The 22,276-nt window shown below is 41.1% G+C and overlaps 2 protein-coding genes across 3 annotated transcripts in view; one reads left to right on the forward strand and one right to left on the reverse strand.

The window, feature by feature from the left end:
• Positions 1 to 4,399, reverse strand: part of LOC144184190 (uncharacterized) — a 5,372-nt gene extending 973 nt beyond the window's left edge. For both annotated transcript variants that reach the window (XM_077710390.1, XM_077710389.1), the window contains exons 1-9: positions 4,283 to 4,399; positions 4,004 to 4,046; positions 3,873 to 3,930; positions 2,598 to 3,234; positions 2,368 to 2,526; positions 2,156 to 2,288; positions 1,423 to 1,785; positions 924 to 993; positions 19 to 222 (exon numbers count right to left, since the gene is read on the reverse strand). In XM_077710390.1, coding sequence (XP_077566516.1) covers positions 19 to 222; positions 924 to 993; positions 1,423 to 1,785; positions 2,156 to 2,288; positions 2,368 to 2,526; positions 2,598 to 3,234; positions 3,873 to 3,930; positions 4,004 to 4,025 — 1,646 coding nt within the window. In that variant the 5' untranslated portion in view covers positions 4,026 to 4,046; positions 4,283 to 4,399. The remainder of the gene's footprint in view (positions 1 to 18; positions 223 to 923; positions 994 to 1,422; positions 1,786 to 2,155; positions 2,289 to 2,367; positions 2,527 to 2,597; positions 3,235 to 3,872; positions 3,931 to 4,003; positions 4,047 to 4,282) is intronic.
• Positions 4,400 to 8,047: 3,648 nt separating this feature from the next.
• Positions 8,048 to 21,507, forward strand: LOC144182840 (plasma membrane calcium-transporting ATPase 1-like). Its single transcript, XM_077710286.1, has 20 exons — positions 8,048 to 8,303; positions 9,478 to 9,675; positions 10,292 to 10,549; positions 11,545 to 11,670; positions 12,133 to 12,312; positions 12,387 to 12,413; positions 13,868 to 14,014; positions 14,117 to 14,331; positions 14,527 to 14,769; positions 15,060 to 15,301; positions 15,390 to 15,624; positions 16,039 to 16,218; positions 16,287 to 16,374; positions 16,565 to 16,671; positions 16,941 to 17,132; positions 17,194 to 17,407; positions 18,513 to 18,724; positions 18,970 to 19,077; positions 19,153 to 19,341; positions 20,685 to 21,507. The coding sequence occupies exons 1-20, from the start codon at positions 8,108 to 8,110 to the stop codon at positions 21,048 to 21,050; spliced, it is 3,723 nt and encodes a 1,240-aa protein (XP_077566412.1). The 5' UTR covers positions 8,048 to 8,107; the 3' UTR covers positions 21,051 to 21,507.
• The last annotated feature ends 769 nt before the right edge of the window (positions 21,508 to 22,276 follow it).

Here is a 22,276-nt window from a genome sequence, read left to right on the forward strand (position 1 = left end):
GTAGAATTGGACTGTCACCTTGGAGAGGTCCCAGAGGGGACGTCGATGTCACGGGTCACTTGCTTTCTGGAGGACCTGGAGGCTCGAGGGTGGCTGCCAAGCGTCTGAGCGGCGGTCTGACGTTTGACCGGTGTGGGGAGACCAGAGGGACGCTGGGAATGCAACTGCATGGGCCTGATTACTCCTGTAGGGGGTGACTGCTGGCCGTGTAGTTGGGAAAGGCTAAATGGAGCGGGAAGCACATGGGTGGTAATCTCATAAGAACCCAACAACAGGGATGTCACCATTAGTACTGTACAATGTCTAATACAGTGGTACCTTTACATATGAGCAGCTCTACCTACGAGATCCTCAAGATACGAGGAAAATCTCGAGCAAATAATTAGCTTTAGATACGAGAAAAAATTTGAAATGCGAGAAAGCCAAGTGGCCATGACATGAGAGGCTGTTTAACATTGTAGCTTTTTTGCCGCATCTCTTTTATGTATAACAGATATCTACGAGCACTGAGCAGTTACTTCAGACAAGTTTCTCCTACATATGGACCAGAAAACGCACAACGCGCATGCGTGGGCAAAAAGAGGGCTTTCTGGGTAATGAAATATACTTGTGCACACAACACCGATAGCCAATGGCACCCTGTCTTAGAACAAAACTTCTTTACCCACAATCATTACGTGGGTAGGTACGAGAAGATCGTCATACGAGCTCAGTCCTGGAACGAATTAAGCTTGTATGTAGAGGTACCACTGTATATGTAACAATAGTTAGCACGTCTAAAACTTGGCTTATAGTTTGCATTTAACATTAAATGTGAACTTTTAAAAACGGTATCCAAGAACAGTTAGTCGAAGCAAATATTATTTTAACAGCCATTATAATTGAATCAAGCTCCTGTTAGTTAGTCATTTAAAATAACAAACCCTTCCATGCAGGCCACCGACGCGAGCCTCTTGGGTCTTAGCACCTTCGAAAGATCCGGAGAACAAAAACCTTGAACAAAAGAAGAGAAAAGTACGCGTTTTAGTAATAGCTGTAAAAGGTCATCATTTTCAATGATTCCTGTTGAAAAGGCACCATTGAATTGGTAGCCTTTTTCTATAACTTGTGTTTTATGATTTGGATATTTCTTAAAATCATTGATTATGTCATATGGAAGTCAGAATTCTTTTGATTTAATATCAAAATAGATGGAGGAGTAAACTTTTATTTGTGGATGCTGTCAATTCCGGAATGAAATATTTATTTTCCAGTGAGCTTATGTTATGCTATATGGCAGTATGATTTTTTTCAGTTTTAGTTCATGCTCGTGTTGTCTTTTTTTATGATGGGGAAAAAAATGCATGGATGGGTGCCCTGTAAAGCGTTTATGTACAGCTGATGTGAAAATGTTTGAGAAAAACGAGTTGTTATCTCCCTGACCTTGCCCTGATGCTTTTCCGCTGGATGCGACCATCTGATCTTGAGTCGTAAAGTGTCTTTTTATGCTCCGCCCACTTGGAGTCCACGTTGATGCATTGATGGGTGCACCGAGAGTCTTATCCAAAGACGTTTTTGCAGGCGTGATTTGGCGTTGGGTTGGAGTCCTGAGACCCTTGACAGGCTCTGACAACTTTCTGTATTTACTGCTGGCTGAAGACAGCGGCGTCATTGTACGCTCTAAAACCGTTGTAGCACCACCCTTGCTGGAGCGCCGTTTGCTTTGATTGGCGTGCCTGCTAACACCGGGGGCAACCGGGTTGGTTGAAGACCTCAGACACTGGTTCATGGAGGAATTCACTTTACCTGTGAGGAGGACAAAGTTACTAAGATGGCAAACTATGAGCAGTTATCAGCTTTATTTCATTCAAATTGTTTCGATTGATTAGCACTTACCAGGCTATCTGTACTTTCCTGAAAGTTGAACAATGGCTTCCTCATGCCATAATTTTGAATTCTGACATTTTGTATACATCTAGTATTGTATATGCCAATAAAAGTCATTAAATACTCAATTCAACCATGCTAACAGATATATAAACACTAATTTGCTAATAGTTTCCACTCAGGGAAAAATAAACAGTACCAGGTTTGGATTAGCAGTGGCACGTCATACAACACAATTTCAACATTTTCCGTAGTTATTCATGAGTCAAATAAGCAGCAATGAACAAACCAGCAGACGGGGACAAGGAAAGACTGGAATTGAAGCTGGACACCGAAGACGAGGACGAAGACGTGTTGTGCCTTTCTGTCGTCTTTCTGCTTGGAATTGGTGCCACCACAATGCCGGACTTTCTCCGAACCACCTTCAAGTGGGAGACACGACACACACATGATGTTCACTAACCGTTAAAACACCATCAACAAATCGCAATAGTCAGGCACCTTTGTGGGCGGAGCAAAGGTGCGCTTCTTCGCCACTGCGTTGGAGTTGTGAGATGAATTGCTGATGTCGGATACAACGCTGGCGGAAACTGAAACAATATCAGTGCAAGACTTGGTTCGGCCGGCAAAATCGAGACTTGGTTTATAACTTGACACGACCTGGACAAAGAAAAAAGTGTGAGGTCATGGGCTTCTTGAGTTGTAGGATGAAGAAAAGACAAAGAACCAACTTTGTTTGGCCGTTGCACTTTGGTTTTTAGGGGCTCAGCGCCCTTGCTGACAGAAGACGAAGTCCTTGGCACGTTGGGCTTGCTAGGCAAGACGCCACTTAGGCCCGCTTTCCCCCGTAGCGGTGCACGGGTCTTGACGCCACCAGCCGGGCTTGCTGAGCTAAGCCGTGTGAAGGCACGAGTAGCCGGAGCGGCGGAGGATCCCGAACTGGGGGCGGCATTTGCTCGCCGCAAGCGTTCCTGGACAGCTGGGGGCAAGTCCTTCATAGGGCTATCCTGCACTAGAAAGGTCTGCCGTTTGACAGGGCTACAATGTCTGAGGGGCGTCGCCAACACGTTGAGTTTGGCAGTGGCGTCTTGGATGAAGTTCTCCTTATCTGCTTCGACTAGGGAAGGAGACCCCTGGGCGGCAGGCTCTTCCTCGCCACTAGGACCCTTGCCACACTGCAGCTGATCAGCTAGCCGCTTAGCCTCTTGGCACACGATTTCAAGCTGGTCACCCGATAGAGGACTCCACTTTACTTGTGCTTCGCCAGACCCCTGCTCCAAGCAGGACACCAATTTGTTGGGCATAGGTTCAACCAGATGGTGGGACATGTCCAAAAAAACGTCATCTTTGTCTTTATCACTCATGGAGCTTCGGATGGAAAACATTGAAAAAGATACGTTTTCAGCCTCTGAATTGACTTACACTTTGCTATTAACCCAACCACCTGTGAGCATTGACACATTACAGTACCTTTCTGACTCTTTCAGTGAAAGTTTAGCATATATGATTGCGTAATCAAATAGATAAAGTTTTGGGGTATCAAATCATTGGTCAATCATGAGTTTGGGGTGCCAATGTGACGAAGTGAGTGTGTGATAAAAAGGTAAATAAAGGGTAAAGCACTAAGTTGGATAAAGGGCTTAGGAAACCCATGCCTACATTTTCTGAAAAATTGTCGTGTGTGAGAGACATTGTGAGACATTAAGGACAAGAGTAGTCTGAATGAAAAATCAAATATTCATTCAACCCTAACTTTGTCTTTTTAAATACTTCAAAAATTACATACTGTATATCAAGGGTGCCCATGACATAGATAGCGATCTATTGGTAGATTGCCAAGAAACTATCGTAGATCGGCCAGCTACGATTGGTAGAATACATGACAATGACATTTTTGATGCCTCCCCTCTGTCGATTTCCTTAGCTAGACTCTAATGAATTTGGATTGTCCATACATAATTATACATAACTATTTTTTTTTTCTGAAGAGGAAGGCGAGTTTCTACCTGTCAGGTGAGAGAGAAACATCAAAGTCGAATTTCTCGTCCATTAGAAAAATCACATCTGTGGAGAACACACAAGAATTATTTAATCAGCCTTAGAATGATTTTCTGCATATAAAGAATGTTTGACAGACCGCTGTTAGCTCGATGCTCCATTTCGCCAGTGTTTCTCTAAATCTGTAAATGAGCAATCATAATAATCATAATTTCATTATATTTCTTGTGACGATATTTCAAAATATGGACCTTTTAATCAAACACGACGAGAAATATTAATTGGGTGCCCACACAAGCTAGGTTGAACTGTGGTCCGTTAGTGGATTTACGTTAATATTTCTCACCCCGAAGTAAAACTACAAAATCCAATATCGACATCGAATTTAGCACATTTAACAAATTCAAAAATTACAAACCTTGTTTTTTAGTTTTGAGGAAAGCTATTATAATACGCTTTCTGCTCGAGACTCAACGATTCAAATCTGCTGCACTTGTGGTCACGTTACTATTGCGCTCGGTCATTGGGCAAAAAAATCGTGACGTCAGCAACGTGAAGATTTCTGGGAAATGTAGTTGATGTTAGCTTTTTAGTAATCGTCGCTGTCCAAACCCCCTCCAGTGTGGGCAACTCGGCATTTGTATTTGGATTACACGTTAAATACTTGTGTGAGAACTTAGTGTGAGAATTTTTTATCCTTTTTATAGTAGTTTTATAATTTTATTTGAGATATACTTTTAAATGTGATTTAGATGTTTTTATATATGTGAATACAAATCTAAATTGTTTGTGTTTGAATTGGTTGTATTCCTTCTTTTATTTTCTAAACCATCCTCACAAGGGTCCCGGGGGTACTGGAGCCCATCCCAGCTAAATATAGCACACCCTGACATGGTGCCCAGCCAATTGCAGGGCACAAGGAGATGGACAACAATTCACGCTCACAACTACGGGCAATCTATAGTGTTCAACAAGCCCATTCGCATGTTTTTGGGATGTGGGAGGAAACCAGAGTACCCATAAAAATCCCACACAACCACAAGGAGAAAATGCAAACTCCACACAATGAGGACAGACCACCACAAAGGGCCGCAGAGGGTGCAGGATTTCATTCCAACTACACAGAACAGCATCTTTCACCAATCTGGTGTCTTACAATTCTAATCAGTTGATAGCAGTCAAGTACTGCCCATTTTAGCAGAAACCTCATTGGTTTAGCTCTTTGTGCTGGATCAGTTTGAATACAAACCAGGACCCACAGTGGCCCTTGAGGACCCATTTGGCGACCCCTGCTTTAGACATTAATTCTTCATCCTGCATGGCAAGATCTTGGAATCCATAGTCTACGAAACGTGATCCATGTAATGCTTACACTTGTCAACAAACTCCAAGGTGCCGTGATACTTGCAGATGTGGTTCCTTTTCTGTAACTGTGTCTGTTTCCAGAGTAAATGAATGGGATACTCTAGTCTAGACCAATTCCCTATACTAACCCTTTTTCTTGGCGCAAACTCCAACACTTGATCCTTTCAGATGTAATTCCTTGATCCCAATACCTGGAGACCATGACCTTGGTATCCTAGTTCTGATCCCTGTGGACCAGGTCTGCCTGGTCCCTGTGGCCCTGGTGTTTGTGTACATGTGGGCGTTGCTCTAGGCTGTAGTGAGGCGGTGCCAATGCATCAGTGTTGACTGAAGCCACAGATTGTCTAATTAGATTAAGCGAGGCTTTCCTCAGATAATCATTTAGCCTCCTGTAGCTCCTGTTTTTGTCCTGGCCATGGAGAGCAGCCTGCAGGGAGCTCGCTGAAGGTCATATTGACTTCCTCACCCTCGACGGGACCACCTCGGACCCTCCGCTGAGTGGATGCGTGCATAGCTGGGGAGCATTGGCCAGGTTATGGGCAGTTGTGGGACGGGTGTGCCCGACCCTGCTCAGTGTAATCGGAACGCCACTAATTCCTGCTGCCCACCAGAAGCCATGAAGGAGGTTTGGGTAGGTAAAAGTACCTTCACTTGTATTCATTATCACCTAATAAGAGATAAATTTGTGTTTGTTATTGTGGAGCTGCTTAGTTGACTGAGGTATTCCTGTGAAGATTTATTTCTCATGTCATACGGGGTGACATGTACATACATGACCGACTAAATTATCTTACCTGCAGATAATACATCATTATAATGCTTTCTTGACTTTTAAACATGTTTTATGTTATACTTCAAACCAATAACAAAAACCAGTTAGAATAAACCACAAAATATTTAGGTAATGTGATGGGTTTTTAAAAATATTCTTATTAAGTGTTGTGTTGCAGGTCAATGTAACCCGTCTATAGTTAATGCTCCTTCTTTTAATGACTGTTATTCTATCCTAAATAATTTCTACTGTTTAGTTGCAGGACAAATCGACTAATTTAACAATTCAAATGTAAATAGTAACTTCAACAATTTAAAAAAAATGATTTTTTTTAGGATAAAACATCTGCTTGCAAAAATATACTCCAATAGTTGTGTTTAATATATTTTATTGGTATAGTAAAAAATATATCTCTTATTTTTACAGCTTTATGAACTCAGGAGACAATATTTTAAAAATGAAACTTGAAATCATAACATGGTTAATTATTTTAGTAGAAAATGGAGGAAAATTGGAACAAATGTTAGATTATAACTCCTTTTTTAATGTGGGTGTGTTTGAATTGTAAGTGTACAGCGCTAAGATTGCTTACAAGTAGAATACAAATAATATAGAGTTGAGCTCATTTGATGTTAAGGAAGTGAAGGTACGTCTTTGCTCCTCCGTCTGCCGTGACTTCTCTCTCCCCTCCCATTTTTCACTTGTCCATCCGTTTGTGCCCAGCTCAGATTAAGGCTGACTGATTGACACAGATTACGCCAGGTCACAGGCACCAAGTTAACATTGACACTAGCATTCGAACCCAGGATTTTTTTTCAATGTGTCCCGAAAAAATACAGAGGATTAAAAATGAATCAAATAAAATTGACAAAATGTATAGAGGAGAGTACCTTTGTAATGGAAACCTGGGTTGATATGACCAGAAGGTGTACACTGTACTGTATATTTAAACTGTTGGAAATTCATAAAATTGGATATTCATTACATTTTTGAACCACTTATCCTCACAAGCTAACTATGGGCACCAGGCAGCAAATCACAGGGCATTCTTTTTATACCTAGCATTAAATTGTGTGATCTGGATGATTGTATTGAATCTAAAACTTGACTTTCCTTGGCTCATGTCATGTGTAATCACACACTAAAGCATCATACGAAATGTGCTACAGTGAAAAGGAAAAAAAAAGCCTTATTTTAGATTTGATGACGACGGGCAGAGGCATTGCTGCCTCTGCAGACAGTCCACAACACTAACTTGATGTGGAAATTAGGTGTTCATAGTCTGGACAACTGGTAATATAAATGATAAAAACAATGGTGATCGGCTTTCTTGGACCCCCAAGAAGACTGTGCCCTAAACAGTTTTTGCGTAAAGCAAAAACCGGCAGATGGCTCTGGGAACCAGGTGTGTTTTTTCAACTGACTACCAGATATATGCTCGAGCTCTGTTACAGTTCTAACATTTTGATTTTCAAAAAGAGTGGCACAGAGAAGGAGTGGTTGGCACGTCCACCTGAAAGTTCCAAGATCGAGTGTTCAATCCATACACATGTTCTGACCTTTCTGTGTGAAACATTCTCTCTGTCTATTTGTGGTTTGTCTCAGGGTGCTCCGGTCTCCCCTTCACATCCCAAAATTTGCATTGTAGACAAGATGAACACTCTAAATTGTACCTAGATAGGAGTCCAAGCCTGAATCGTTGTTCATTTCCCTGTGGCTAGCAACCAAATGAGAGTGTCCACCGCCGACTGCCAATAGTTGGCTGGGATAGGCTCCAGCACCCCCCATAACTCATGTGAGCATGAGTGGTATGGAAAATGATTAGATAACCTTCAAAAACCCTATCATTTCAAAACAGCAATTTGCGAGGTCAATTTTTTGTGCAATAATTTTGAACCATGGCACAAATAAATTGGAAAAAATTGTAAGTCTCCCCTCGTATTTTTGTTATCGAAATAGTGTATCACAAGCTGTCACATCCTGTAAAGTGATCAATTCGACTTCCCCACATGTGTTCACAGAATCCACGTCAAGGCCTCCCCTCACACCAAGCCGACCTCTGAGTCCGACCTTCAAATTTAGGCCGTCCATTTACCGCGAGGCGACATGGCCAACAGCTCATTCCGCGGTCCCAAACACGGGCGCCGTGGCTCGGCTTACCTGGAGGCCGAGTTCAGCTGCTCGCTCCAGGATTTGCGCTCCCTCATGGAGCTACGAGGGGATGACGCCCAGGAAAGGATACGACAAAATTACCAGGACGTCAATGGACTCTGCACCAGACTTAGAACTTCCGCTCTCGAAGGTCTGTACTCAATGTGTCTCTGTGTATTTGTAAAATAATTTCTGTCAGACTGGTTAACCATATGAAAATGCTTTTGTGTGTGTGTGTGTGTAAGTGGTCAAATAACCTTACGTTATGCCTGCACATTGCACTGCAGTAATTTATATTTATTGGGGCTGTTAAAATGGATACAAACTGTCACCTAGAAAACATATAATGTGAAAATACATTTAAAAAAAGATTAAATACACAAACTCCTTCAAAAAAACAAATATCAGATAAACAGACTTCACGTAAATAAATTCACATTGGAAATCAAATGTAACTTTAAAAAAGAGCAAAGAAATACATTGATTTTTAAATAGATTTTTTAATATTGTGATTGCACTCATTTAATATCCTGCAACCTGAACTACTGTTAAGTACAACATATAAGGACTTTATTCACGTTATATATTATTGAGCATACTCAAAATAGCCCATGATATGTAATAGATAGGGTGTGGAAAAGGTGTTTCTTCATCTTTGATGAATCACATTCATGATATTGGCGTGTGACATTTTGCCTCCTGGTCAACATCATTAATTCATGTGCGAGAATCTCGCAGACGCTCAGTAAACACTTGCAGTCACAGTAAAATGTCAGCAACAGCTTGAAAAATCCATCCAACCCAACACATCACTTCCGGCTGTCCTCGTACTAGTCCTAAACTGGTCAACAGTCGCACAAAGACAAAAAAAAAAAAAACATTCACACTCACGTTCTCACTATTGATCTGAAGAGAAACTGACAGATTTATTATCTTGTTTGGTTTCAGATTAAAAGGGTTACTATTTAAATTTATATTCTGAAAACTTTGTATTGAATCTTCAATTTTCAGTTGAAACAATCCTATAAAAATAAAACACCAATTTATTTAGAGGCCTAATTATACCAATGGATTCATCTCGATTGTTCCATTTTTTTTTCAACGTGTTGCTACAGCAAGTCGCAATGTATAAACACGTCTCACTCAGTAAAAGTCAGTAAGAAATGATGAGATATTCACATCACTGACTTTATTGGACTAACATCACAGTAAATAGTCCCCAACCGAATAATTGTATATAAAGCAAACTGACACTAAAGGGCATAAGGCAAATAAGCATATACTGTATATGTGATTGCAGTAGTGTATGTGTTGTGTACTTTAAGGTCTCGACGGTTCCTGGGAGGACCTGGAGCTTCGGCGGCAGGCTTTCGGGCCTAACGTGATCCCCCCCAAGAAGCCAAAAACCTTTGTGCAGTTAGTGTGGGAGGCACTGCAGGATGTGACGCTCATCATCCTGGAAGTGGCCGCCATCATTTCACTTGGCCTTTCTTTCTACAGACCACCGCATGCCGACAGGGACAGTGAGTTCATCACTCTAGTTCGCTTTCCTTGTCACCACAGAACTGTGATTCATGATAATGCTTAACAAAAATTGCCACACTGGACAATTTGCCTAAAAAAGTGTCATCTCACACTAGTTACAGCTCTGGTGCTGCATTGATAAGCAAACATATATTATTATATTATTTTATTACACCATTTCTAATTGTCTTTTATAACATTTAGAATATATATATATTTATATATATATATATATATATATATATATATATATATATATATATATATATATATATATATATATATATATATATATATATATATATATATATATATATATATATATATATATATATATATATATATATATATATATATATATATATATATATATTTTTTTATTTCTTTAATTATTTGATATTTTCCTAAGAGTAATATATTTTGAACAACAGTAAATTTATATTTTAAGATTTTTTTGTTAATTATAAAGATGTGGTCATGTAACTTCTACTATTAATGCTATTGTTGTTATTGTGCATTGTATTAAGAATTATAAGTCATGTTTAACCTGATGTACATAAGTCAAATGATAAATTAAACAACTATATGAATCTTTTTGTCCGTCCATGCGTATAGGTTGCGGGAGTGCGGCGGGCAGCGTGGGAGACGAGGGTGAGGCAGAGACGGGTTGGATCGAAGGTGCGGCCATCCTGCTCTCGGTGGTGTGCGTAGTGCTGGTGACGGCCTTTAACGACTGGAGCAAAGAGAAACAATTTCGAGGTCTCCAGAACCGAATTGAGCAAGAGCAAAAGTTCAGCGTCTTACGTGCAGGGCAGATGACGCACATAAAAGTGTCCGACATCGTCGTGGGCGACATCGCACACATCAAATATGGTCAGTATATTCAACAATTACAAAATATAGACAAAAACTGTCTAATGAGCAGAAAACAGGCTGTCTGACACAGCAACCAACAGTACTTCAAGAACCCCTCATCTACAAAGTACTACCACAACTAACTATTAGTACATTATCCGACAGAGAAACTAATATATTAGCTGATTAAATGATTCCAAGACTAACCAGAAAACATCTAACAACTACCTAACCTAAACTGACAAACTTAAGCCAAACAAACATTGTAACAACGACTGTTAAACTACTCACTTCCTGACCAACGGACTAAATACCCGAGTGACCAGAAAGTTCCTTATTACCTCACAAAAATAAAATGTCCACCTCACCAATTGACCCACGTACGACACCCAACAAATATCCAAGAAACAACTGACTTTTAGGCCACCCGATGATGCAGTGGTTCTTCCAACTGACTTGTTGGCAGTCTGTGAGTGGCTGTCTGTCTCTGTGTGCCTTACGACTTACTGGCGACCAGTCTAGGGTGTAGTCTGCCTTTAGCCTGAAGACAGTTGGGTTAGGCTCTAGCAACCCCTTCAACATTTCCGAGGATGGGCGATATAGAAGATGAATGAATGAATGAATTGAATAGTATCAAGTTAACTGCTTGACAGACCACAAACAAATAATCCGTCCAAATAAACAATTATTAACTCACTCACTGACCGACCACAGACCAAACATTTTTAATGACCTACCCATCAACAGTATCAAGAGTAAGGCTGACTAATTTACACATAAAACAACTAACTACCATACTGGCAAACTAAGAACACATCCTAACCCTGTTACTGACTCACCAGTCATTCATCCAACAGACCAACCAAAGCCTTTACAGCAATCTACCTACCTGACTGACTGACTTACTGACAGACTAGTGAATAAACCAAGACTATTTACAGAATTACTAAGACAGTTATGTTCTTATCCCAACATATCTTTGTTACCAAAACAATGCTCGTGTTTTTTTCCAGGTGACCTCCTCCCTGCCGATGGAGTCCTTATCCAAGGCAATGACCTGAAGATTGATGAGAGCTCCCTAACCGGAGAGTCCGACCACGTAAAAAAGAGCACAGACAAAGATCCTATGTTGCTTTCAGGTACTCTACTATTATTACATGACAGAAATGTAGATGTAGAGGGTTTTGCACTTTTTAAAACACCAAATTGGTGTAAGTATATCCTCTTATTCAGTAGTAATGAAAACCCGCAACCACTAAAGGACCGGTTTGGACACCTGTGTTTTACGGGGTGATGGACAATGTACGGTACTACTGTGAAATCTCTGAGAAAAGAGGAACATTTCTTACCATACAGATATTAGCAAGTACTTCCCCAAGATAGAGAAGCTACATTCTCACCTTCACAGCCTCCCCTCAACATCGTATTTTTGTATATTTTGCTAGATTTGTTTTGTTTTTTTAAATATGAATACATAAAAATATAACAGTGAAATTCGACTGATAGAGAAATTTGGGTTACATCACTAGCATAGAAACAGAGGTCATTTATTAGTAAATTACCTCACAATAACTTATCCCGAGACCACAATTTTGCACCAGGCACCCACGTTATGGAAGGTTCAGGCAAGATGGTGGTGACAGCGGTGGGTGTGAACTCTCAGACGGGCATTATCTTTGCGCTGCTTGGGGCCAATGAAGAAGGTGATGGGGATGATGACAAGACTGAGAAGAAGAAAAGGAAGGAGGAGCGCAAAAAGAAGGCGAAGAAGGACAAGAAAAGTACGTATGTGGACTCCCATAAAAATAGGATGTAATGGAATATTTGCTAATATCCTGTTTTATTTATTTTGCAGGTAAAAAGGATGAAAAAGGCAAGAAAGGTGAGTGGCACTTCCACCAAATATGACTGAGTCTAACCAGGTTTATCTCCAACTAACAGATACTAATTGGGAAACTGCTCCTTTTTGCTCAACCAATCAAAAAATAGGTTGAATAATGAATGAAATGATCAGTCCTGCCCTTTCTATCAACTATCAATGAGTCAGTCTATCACCAAATCTAGAAACAATCAATCTCAAGTGAAAAACAAAATGTATGATTTATGACAAAAATGCCAAAAATGTGAAAATCAATCAAGAGGATTTATTAATTCAAACATCAAAACAACTGAATTCAGGCATCAATCGACCTATCAGTCAGAAAAGCAATATACACTCAAAAATCAATCGTCAATAAATTCCTATATTGATCAAATTATCTTACCACTATGTAATTATTCAGCCTATCGATCAACCACAAACCAATAATCCAATAAATCATTACACTTATCTATCAATCAAGAAACGTCAAATAACTGATTGATAAAAAATACAAAAACACTTTTTTCCAAACCTCAATTTCCTATTCAGGCATCCAAACTAAATCACCATCAATTCTTCTAAGAAAAGAAGAGAAAGTCACAACTATTTATAACGCCATCTATCAACCATTTATATGCTAACCCAAACAATCAACACATAAAGGAGGAGGTAGCTACTGCCATTTGGTCTTGTTTTGTTGGCATTGGAAATTTTGCTTGCGCATAGTAACCAACCAAACATGACATTATTTCTAGGTCTTGGAATTTTCCCAATGAAGTTCTTGGTTGGGTCCCTGGTTATTAATGAATCACACAGCACCAGTTGACCCACCCATATCCCACCTAGACACAACTACCCCTCCCCCAGAAGCAGGTGCTCTTGACTCTATTGACGGTGATTAGGAGCAAGCAGATTAGCTTGCTTAAGCTCAGTGGCTTCTTTCTTTACTGTAGAACGGCCTGCTGTTGCTGCTACGTCTTCATGTCCACTAATAACCTATTGGGATCAAGACATACACACACAGGGACACACAACAGCTTGTCCTGTCACACCTGCTTAGCCAATGTTCAAACAGGAGCATGGTCCACTTTTCAGGGAAATGAACCATTCATTTATCTTCAACACATTGTCATTGTTTTTAAAGCCTATCCCAGCTGGCAATATCCTAAACTGGTCGCCAGTCAATTCTAAGGCTCACACAGAGACAGACAACCATTCACTCTCACAATCCACTGCAAATGAGTGGGAAATGATCCCACACTTCCCCCATTGAAGTAAGGTGAATGAACCACTGCACCACCAGAAATCACCCAATAACATGAGAAAAAAAAACATACAGTGGAGTGGACTAGAGTGTTTTAATTGCTTCAACCTTCTCATGTGACCAGGGCACCAAAATATTAAGATAAATTACTATTATCTTAATTGTAATAAATATAATTTCAACCAAACACATTGCTTTGTTTCCCTAGCAGGGAAGAACAAAGACGGGGCAGCCATGGAGATGGAACCACTTAATGAGGATGCTGAACCAGAGAAGAAGAAAAACAACCTGAGGAAGAAGGAGAAGTCTGTCCTCCAAGGGAAGCTGACCAAGCTTGCTGTGCAGATAGGAAAAGCAGGTACTAATTGCTACAAACTTTCTAACTCAATAGCACCTTATCTTGAAATGTGGGCACAGCGTGAAGTTTAGTTGCACTGCGTAAAACCCTTTTCATCGTCAGGCCTCTTCATGTCAACACTGACCGTCGTCATCCTCATTGTTCGCTTCCTGGTGGACACCTTCGTGATTCAGGGCATTCCCTGGACTAGCGAGTGCATGCCCATCTATATGAAGTTTTTAGTCAAGTTCTTCATCATTGGCGTGACCGTTTTGGTAGTGGCTGTGCCCGAAGGTCTCCCTCTGGCCGTCACAATATCTCTGGCCTACTCTGTCAAGGTGAGTCCCAACCATGCATTAAACTTTCCTCAAATAGAAGAAAGTCTGGTGACAAATAATTTGGGTACACAAAGTTGTAATTTTGCACAAGAGAGATGCAAAGTGTCAATACCCTTTTCTACCATTAAAAAAAAAACAATAATTGTCGAGTGAGTTCCTCACTAAAACTGCCAGAGGTCTTGTTTTTCTCTTTAGAAAATGATGAAGGACAACAACCTAGTGCGCCACCTGGACGCCTGCGAGACGATGGGCAATGCCACGGCAATCTGCTCAGACAAAACCGGTACACTAACCATGAACCGAATGACGGTTGTACAGGCCTACATGGCTGGCTGCTACCACAAGACGGTGCCCGACACCAGTTTGGTCCCTGCAAAGATACTGGACCTCCTGGTTCTGGGGATTGGGGTCAACTGCGCCTACACCACTAAGATTATGGTGAGATGATAAATATAGGCGTTCTATTCAGGACCTTGAGCTAAGTTGATGTTGGATGGATGCCATCAGAGCTCAGAGAGACATTGATCGTAGATCAGTCTAGAGGCTTCTCAGTCTTCTGCTTTCTTTACGCTACGTGAAATAGTGACCACCGATTAGGATCTCATTCTAATAATGGATGTCACACTCTGAAATCAAGATATGATGTCATACTTTGATGATATCTGATATTGACGAAAAGTGAAGCATTTTGCACGATTCACCTTCAAATTGCCAATTGTTCTCCACAGCCCCCTGACAAGGAGGGCGGTCTTCCTCGTCAGATCGGCAACAAGACGGAATGTGCCTTACTGGGACTGAGCTTGGACTTGCGACGGGACTACCAGAGCATTCGCAGCGAGTTTCCTGAAGAGAAACTCTTCAAGGTGTACACCTTCAACTCTGTCAGGAAGTCCATGAGCACCGTTCTCAAGAACAATGATGGCAGCTATCGCATGTTCAGCAAGGGAGCTTCTGAGATCCTGCTCAGGAAGTAGGTCCCACATGTCCCCCAAGTTAGTGCCAAGAACTGACTCTACCGCTCACATTCTGGTTACCGACCGGCTGCTCTGTTCTGGCAGGTGTTGCAAAATCTTGACGGAGAATGGTGTGGCCAAAGCCTTCAAGCCTCGTGACCGTGAGAAGTTAATGAAGACAGTGATCGAACCCATGGCCTCCGAGGGCCTGAGAACTATTTGCCTCGCCTACCGGGACTTCACCTCTGCTGACCAACCTGACTGGGATGATGAGGGAGACATTCTCACTGGGCTTACTTGTATTGCCGTGGTCGGCATTGAGGACCCGGTCAGACCTGAGGTACATTGAACAGATACTCTGTTTTCTGCGGTATAAACTATAATTGTGTACTATATTTTACGGACTATAAGATATTTTTTTCCATAGTTTGTCAAGGCTTGCGACTAATACTCTAGCGCAATTTACAGACAGACAGATACACAAAAACACACAATTAACACCATATTATATATAAAGCCGCATGTGGCTCAAGAGCCACGTGTTCGCCAGCCCCTGAAATAGTCTCGACTATGTCATTGGAGAGGGCAATGGTGTATGTCAGTAAAGGTAGGGAAATTTAATACTCTACTGTAATGTCTGACACTCTGTGGTGTTAAAAGTAATTTGTGCTGATGTTATGTGACAGCATTTTAATTAATTCAATTTAATCATGTGTTGATGGTTCTGCTGTTGACCTTTCCGTGATGTTATCAGGTGCCAGAAGCCATCAGGAAGTGTCAGCGTGCAGGTATCACTGTGCGCATGGTGACAGGAGACAACATCAATACGGCACGGGCCATCGCCAGTAAATGTGGCATCCTGAATCCCGGAGATGATTTCCTGTGCTTGGAGGGAAAAGAGTTTAACAGACGCATACGCAACCAACTTGGCGAGGTTCATGTCGGAGACGCCGTCAATCAAATCGTGTCAGAAGTCGTTTGACCGTTGTTTTTGTTGCACAGATTGAGCAGGAGCGTATTGACAAAATCTGGCCCAAACTCCGAGTCCTCGCCCGGTCGTCACCAACTGACAAACACACTCTGGTCAAAGGTCAGGCATCCTCTCTTGCAAGTCTAAATGATCTCTGAAAACTTTAGCGAATTCTACTTATGTACTTAATTTTGCCAATGAATTGTATGGCTTGAGACGTGTTAGCAATAGTTGGTGTCAGTACATTTTATAGTCAAACTTAGTTCACAGAAATATCCCACTGAGACAATGTGTATGCGTTGGTCATCAGGTATTATCGACAGTGCAGTGCTGGAGCAGAGGCAGGTAGTTGCAGTAACTGGAGACGGCACTAACGACGGGCCTGCTCTCAAAAAGGCAGATGTCGGCTTCGCCATGGTGAGGCAACACTAATGTCGAATAAGTACTCACTCGAATGTCCGTATTCAATTACAAACCCTTTCACTGCTATGAAATGCCGGTATTTTAAGTAAATAAATGTTACAAAATGACTACTCAATGAAGTTTGGAAATCCCTGAACCTAAATTTTGAAAAAATTGAAGTCGAGTCAAAGAAAATATAATTCCAAAAAAAAATACACAATAATACTTCAAACTAAAACCAAATCAAATGTACTTTACTAGAATGACATATTTTTCATCATCAGGGCATCGCGGGTACTGACGTGGCGAAGGAGGCATCGGACATCATTCTGACTGACGACAACTTCAGCAGCATCGTCAAGGCGGTCATGTGGGGGCGCAATGTCTATGACAGCATCTCAAAGTTCTTGCAATTCCAGCTCACCGTCAACGTGGTGGCTGTCATTGTGGCCTTCACTGGGGCCTGCGTGACTCAGGTGGGTAATTGCGCCCACTGCCGCTCGATTTCACCTCACAAATTGCCCTCTTCGCTTTTAGGACTCCCCCCTGAAGGCTGTGCAGATGCTTTGGGTCAACCTGATCATGGACACCTTTGCTTCTCTAGCGTTGGCCACGGAGCCACCCACTGAGGCGCTACTACTGCGAAGCCCATATGGGCGCAGCAAGCCATTGGTCTCCCGCACTATGATGAAAAACATCTTGGGGCACGCTGTCTACCAGCTTACCGTTATCTTCACGCTGCTCTTTGTCGGTTAGTCCTACCGGGCCTAATTTGTCAGTGCTGGCCAAATTAATTCCAATCAGATACAGACAATGACTGACAGACTGAATAATAGTGTGTTTACAGAAATCCCTCAATTATCCCATCTTCACTTATCGCAAATTCACTACTTAGCCAATTTTTTTCCGCTATTCATTAGGTTTTTTTTAAATTCCTTTTTTAAAGTTAAAAAAAGTGAAAATCCTCTTTAAAATTTGTAACCGAAAGCCACTTTTGCTATTAGGACTCGGCACTGATTAAAAAAAAGTTAGAATAGGGATGACCCTACTTCACGATTTTTTGATTATCGTGGCCATGTCTGGTCTACATTAACCGCGATATTCGAGGGATTACTGTACTAATTTCCCATAGGACGGGCATTTAAAAAAAGTCACAAATAAACAAAAAAAACTGTATTAGTAAAAAAAAGGAAAGAAGTAAAAAAATAGAGATAAACAAAAGAAAAAAATTAAGAATGGAAAAAAGGGAATATCTCAGAAAGGAAATGTAAAAAATAGAATAATAGTTGGGGATATTAACTTTAAAATATGCTGACAACAATAACAAAAATAAAATATAATTAGAATTGGAAAAATAAAAGTCAATGAGTCAAATTATTTTCTGTACCACTTATAAGGGTAAAAGGGTGTACCAAGGACTGGTACACAAACAACCTTTTACACTTATAGCCAATTTGGCAGGTCAAACTTTAATTGATCTACAATGAGTATTTTGGGAATCTGGAAGGAAACCAAAGTAGTCTGAGAAAACCCGTACAGCTCCAGGGAAAAGATTTCATGTCTGCTCAGGAAGGCCAAAGCCTGGAGTTAAAAAAATAAAAATAATAATAATAACAATGAATTAAAAATAAATTAAAAAAAATCTTAACCAAAGATAATTCAAGTAAAATAAGATTGAAAACACATGATTCTCATGATAAAAGGGGGATGTGGATAAAAATAAGTAAGATTAAAGGCTGCATTTTAATGTTTTTTTTTATGACAAATTTAAATGGCAAATACAGTAACAATAAAATTGTAAGCAAATATTCTACTCCTAACAATTCCCATGTCTTTCTATGATGCTGGACCTCCAGGAGAGATTCTGCTGGACATGGACTGCGGTCGAAATGCACCACTACACGCACCTCCGTCTGAGCACTACACCATGGTATTCAATACCTTTGTGCTCATGCAGCTCTTCAACGAGCTCAACGCTCGCAAGATCCACGGCGAGCGTAACATATTTGATGGAGTCCTCGACAATCCCATCTTCTGCTCCATTGTGCTCGGAACCTTCCTCATTCAGGTACTCGCCAAACTAATGTTTTGTTAACATCTGTAAATGCACCACAGCAATAGTCAAATCTACCCAAAGTGAATGCATGGACACTTTTTCCCATGTTTTGTTTGGGCAGAAGACCTTTTATTTTGTCAGATGTTTAGGATGATGTAGTGATATATGAAAAATTCAGGTCCATCTAAAAAAATTATAAGACTTAATAAGATTTCTGGCTTGATAGGTGTGTGTGTTTTTTTTATATTATCTATCAGGTGCTGATTGTGCAGTTTGGTGGCAAGCCTTTCAGCTGCGTGAGTCTGAGCATTGAGCAGTGGCTCTGGTGCATCTTGCTGGGCTTTGGCAGCCTCCTATGGGGACAGGTGAGACCACTGGGACACCCTGCGATGGTGCCCTACCCTACTGGACTCTCCTACCCATAATCCTATTTCTTTCAGCTGGTGTCCAGCGTGCCCACACGTTGGCTGAAGTTCCTGAAGACAGCTGGCCACGGCACCAAGCAGGAGGAGATCCCTGAAGAGGAGCTGGAGGAGATGAAGGACCCTGATGAGATCGACCATGCCGAGATGGAGCTGAGGAGGGGCCAGGTGCTCTGGTGCCGGGGGCTGCAGCGAATACAAACACAGGTCACTTTGCTTTAAAATTATATTACGTCATGATGCCAAATCATCAGCAATCAACCATTATGACTACATTACACAAATACATCTGAATTTATATATAAGTGTAAAAAAGTAGTCCCATTTCAAGCAATATTTGCGATTTTATTTTCGGCGGAGAGGTGGTTAGCATGTCGGACTCAGGGTTCTGGGATCGAGTGTTCGATCCCAGGTTGGTCCTTACTGTGTGGAGTTTGCATGTTCTCCCCGGGCTTGTGTGGGTTTTTTTCCAAGTATACCCTGGTTTCCCTCCATGATAGGCTTGTTAAGCACTCTAAATTGCCCCTAGGTATTGAAGTGAGTACAAATGGTTGTCCATCTCGTTGTGCCCTGCGATTGGCTGGCCACTGATTCAGGCTGTCCCCTGCCTTGTGCCCTTAGTTGGCTCGGATAGGCTCCAGCACCCCCCATGACCCTAAACGGTTCAGGAAAAGAATGACAGAATTAATAGTCTTCAACTGTCTTTTTATTTCTCTTGTTTATTTTGGATGTAGTTTCACTGCCAACCACTAAACAGCAGTGTGATTACCGACGAGATTATTGAATGAGCTAATCCACTTCAATCCTGTTTATACTCCAAAAGAAACGTCTGTAACTTTATTTTAACTGATGAAAAACGTCACTGTGTAAAGGTCAATCTAAGTGAGAAATGGCACTGCTTACAAACATAGCCATTTTGTAATGTCTGTTATACAATGGGAAAATTGGGCAAGAGTGCAAGTGATTGTGAGTAATATGATGTCAGGAGAAAAGTAGACCATTGGGGCAGCTCACATTTAGGTGACTGTTTTTCTTTTACCATTACACAACCAAATTAAGGTATTAAAATGTTCTTTTTGCTGGATTGCACAAGATAATGGTGCTGTTATCTATTTGAAACATTACTGTTGAGAAAATGATTTTAAGGAAATGCCATGGCCTTTTTTTTAAATTGCAAACCTTAACTCAGGGGTCAGGAGCCATTTTGACAGAGAGAGCCATAAACAATTCATATTTTCAATTGTTACTCATTGAGAGCCATACTCAGCATTTACTAGAAGTAAAAATACATGAAAATGCATGCATTTTTAGTCATTTCACTGCCTTTTGAAGTAGAAACTCTCAGAATTATATTGACAAAATTGTTTAGCGGAGAGCTATAAGCACCCATCAAAAGAGCCACATGTGGCTCCAGAGCCATAGGTTCCCTACCCCTGCCTTAACTGATAGTGGAATGATACACCTTAAAGGCAATGGTGTTTCAAATTTTTGCTCTCAAGAAACGCAACAAAAATCCCCTGATATCATTATGTATTGTTTTTTCTTGGCAGATCCGTGTGGTAAACGCCTTCCGCGACAGCGTGTCCCCGTACGAGAACCTGGAGACACCCGAGTCTCGCAGCTCCATCCACAACTTCATGAGCCATCCCGAGTTCCGCATCGACGACTCGGAGCCTCAGATCCCGCTCATTGACGAACTGGAGGGCGAGGACGATCCACCAACCAAGCGCAACTCCACCGTGCTCCCCAACAACACCCAGGTTGCCACTTCACTGCCAGGGCGCCCCCAAATACCACCCCCACTCCTGAAGGACCAAGGCCCTCAGGCCAGAACAGCGGGGTTAATCTCTGCCAACTCTGGGGGGCTACCCCCTTGTCCCGGTAGCCCGCTGCACAGTTTGGAGACTTCGCTGTGAAGCAAAGGGAGCAGTTTCCTGATTGGCACAGAACCAGGAAGCAGCAATCTTTGTATTACTAGACGTGAACTCTCGCAGATGTGCTTTAGAGGATTTGTAATCAATAATCACTTAGATATTGATGTGATGGAGAAGTGATTTTGTGTTGGTAGACGGCCAGTTTGCTTGGTGTCTTAATTGTATGTTGTGGATTTTTTTTCTAAAAGAAATAAACTTAAAGTTTTAGGTCAAGGTCAAAGTAAGGGAATAAGCTCAGATGCTTTTATAAATTGGAAATGAGACAGAAAAACAAACATCTTTCATAATTGAACACATGATTGACTTTTAAAATATGGGACATATAACAGATGCATGAAGTCAAGAATTGATTTGATACAAATATTTACCACATATTGTCAATGTGTCAACTTTTTCATCTTTGGATGTTTGTTTTTAAATAAATAGCTTGTCTGTTTAACACGGGCATTCTTGAGATTTTATCAAATATGATTCATAGCTAGATTTTTTTGTCATATGGTCAAATTGTCATTATCATTTGGTAAGTATAAATATAAATAAAGGATAGAATATGAATAGTAGGTTAATTGAAGGCTTTCAACTGCTTGTTGATGTGTGAAGTTCAAATTTTGTGGCATAACATTCACAATTTAACATCAACAGCCTAATGTAATTATTTACATAAATACATTTTCATTCAAGGGCGGCCCGGTGACTGAGTGGTTAGTGCAGCGGCCTCAAAGCTCTGGAGTCTGGGTCTCTGATTCAAATTCAGGTCACTCCAACTGTGTGGAGTTTTGGGTACTTCAGTTTCCTCCCACATTCAAAAAAACATGCATGGTAGTCTGATTGGACACTCTCAATTGTCCTTAGGTATGAGTGCGAGCGTGAATGGTTGTTTGTCTCCTTGTGCCCTGTGATTGGCTGGCCACCAATTCAGGGTGTCCCCGTCTTCTGGCCCTAAGTCACCTGGGACAGGCTCCATCACCCCCCGCAAACCTAGTGAGGATAAATAATATTGGAACGAAACTTAGTCGCATAGATAAAGAGGAGCATGGATGAGAAAAGTCATCTTAGTGCAGTGGACTTCTCTGGTGGAATCCTTAGTGGCAAATATAAGATGAATGATTTTCTCCACGAAAACAGACCGAACTGGGCCAAATCTTGAAGAATTTTATTTTATTGTTTTATAACTTTTGGTATAAGCAGGCTGCAAGTTGAAAAAATAA

This window comes from Stigmatopora nigra, chromosome 2, assembly GCF_051989575.1.
Source record: "Stigmatopora nigra isolate UIUO_SnigA chromosome 2, RoL_Snig_1.1, whole genome shotgun sequence".
NCBI lineage: Eukaryota > Metazoa > Chordata > Actinopteri > Syngnathiformes > Syngnathidae > Stigmatopora > Stigmatopora nigra.

Bases quoted from the DNA above. Each gene is read 5' to 3' on its own strand.
- LOC144182840 (XM_077710286.1), top strand. From the start codon at position 8,108: ATGGCCAACAGCTCATTCCGCGGTCCCAAACACGGGCGCCGTGGCTCG. The intron at 11,671-12,132 runs GTACTCTACTAT...ATTTTGCACCAG, and splicing joins AGATCCTATGTTGCTTTCAG to GCACCCACGTTATGGAAGGT. The intron at 12,313-12,386 runs GTACGTATGTGG...TTTATTTTGCAG, and splicing joins GGCGAAGAAGGACAAGAAAA to GTAAAAAGGATGAAAAAGGC.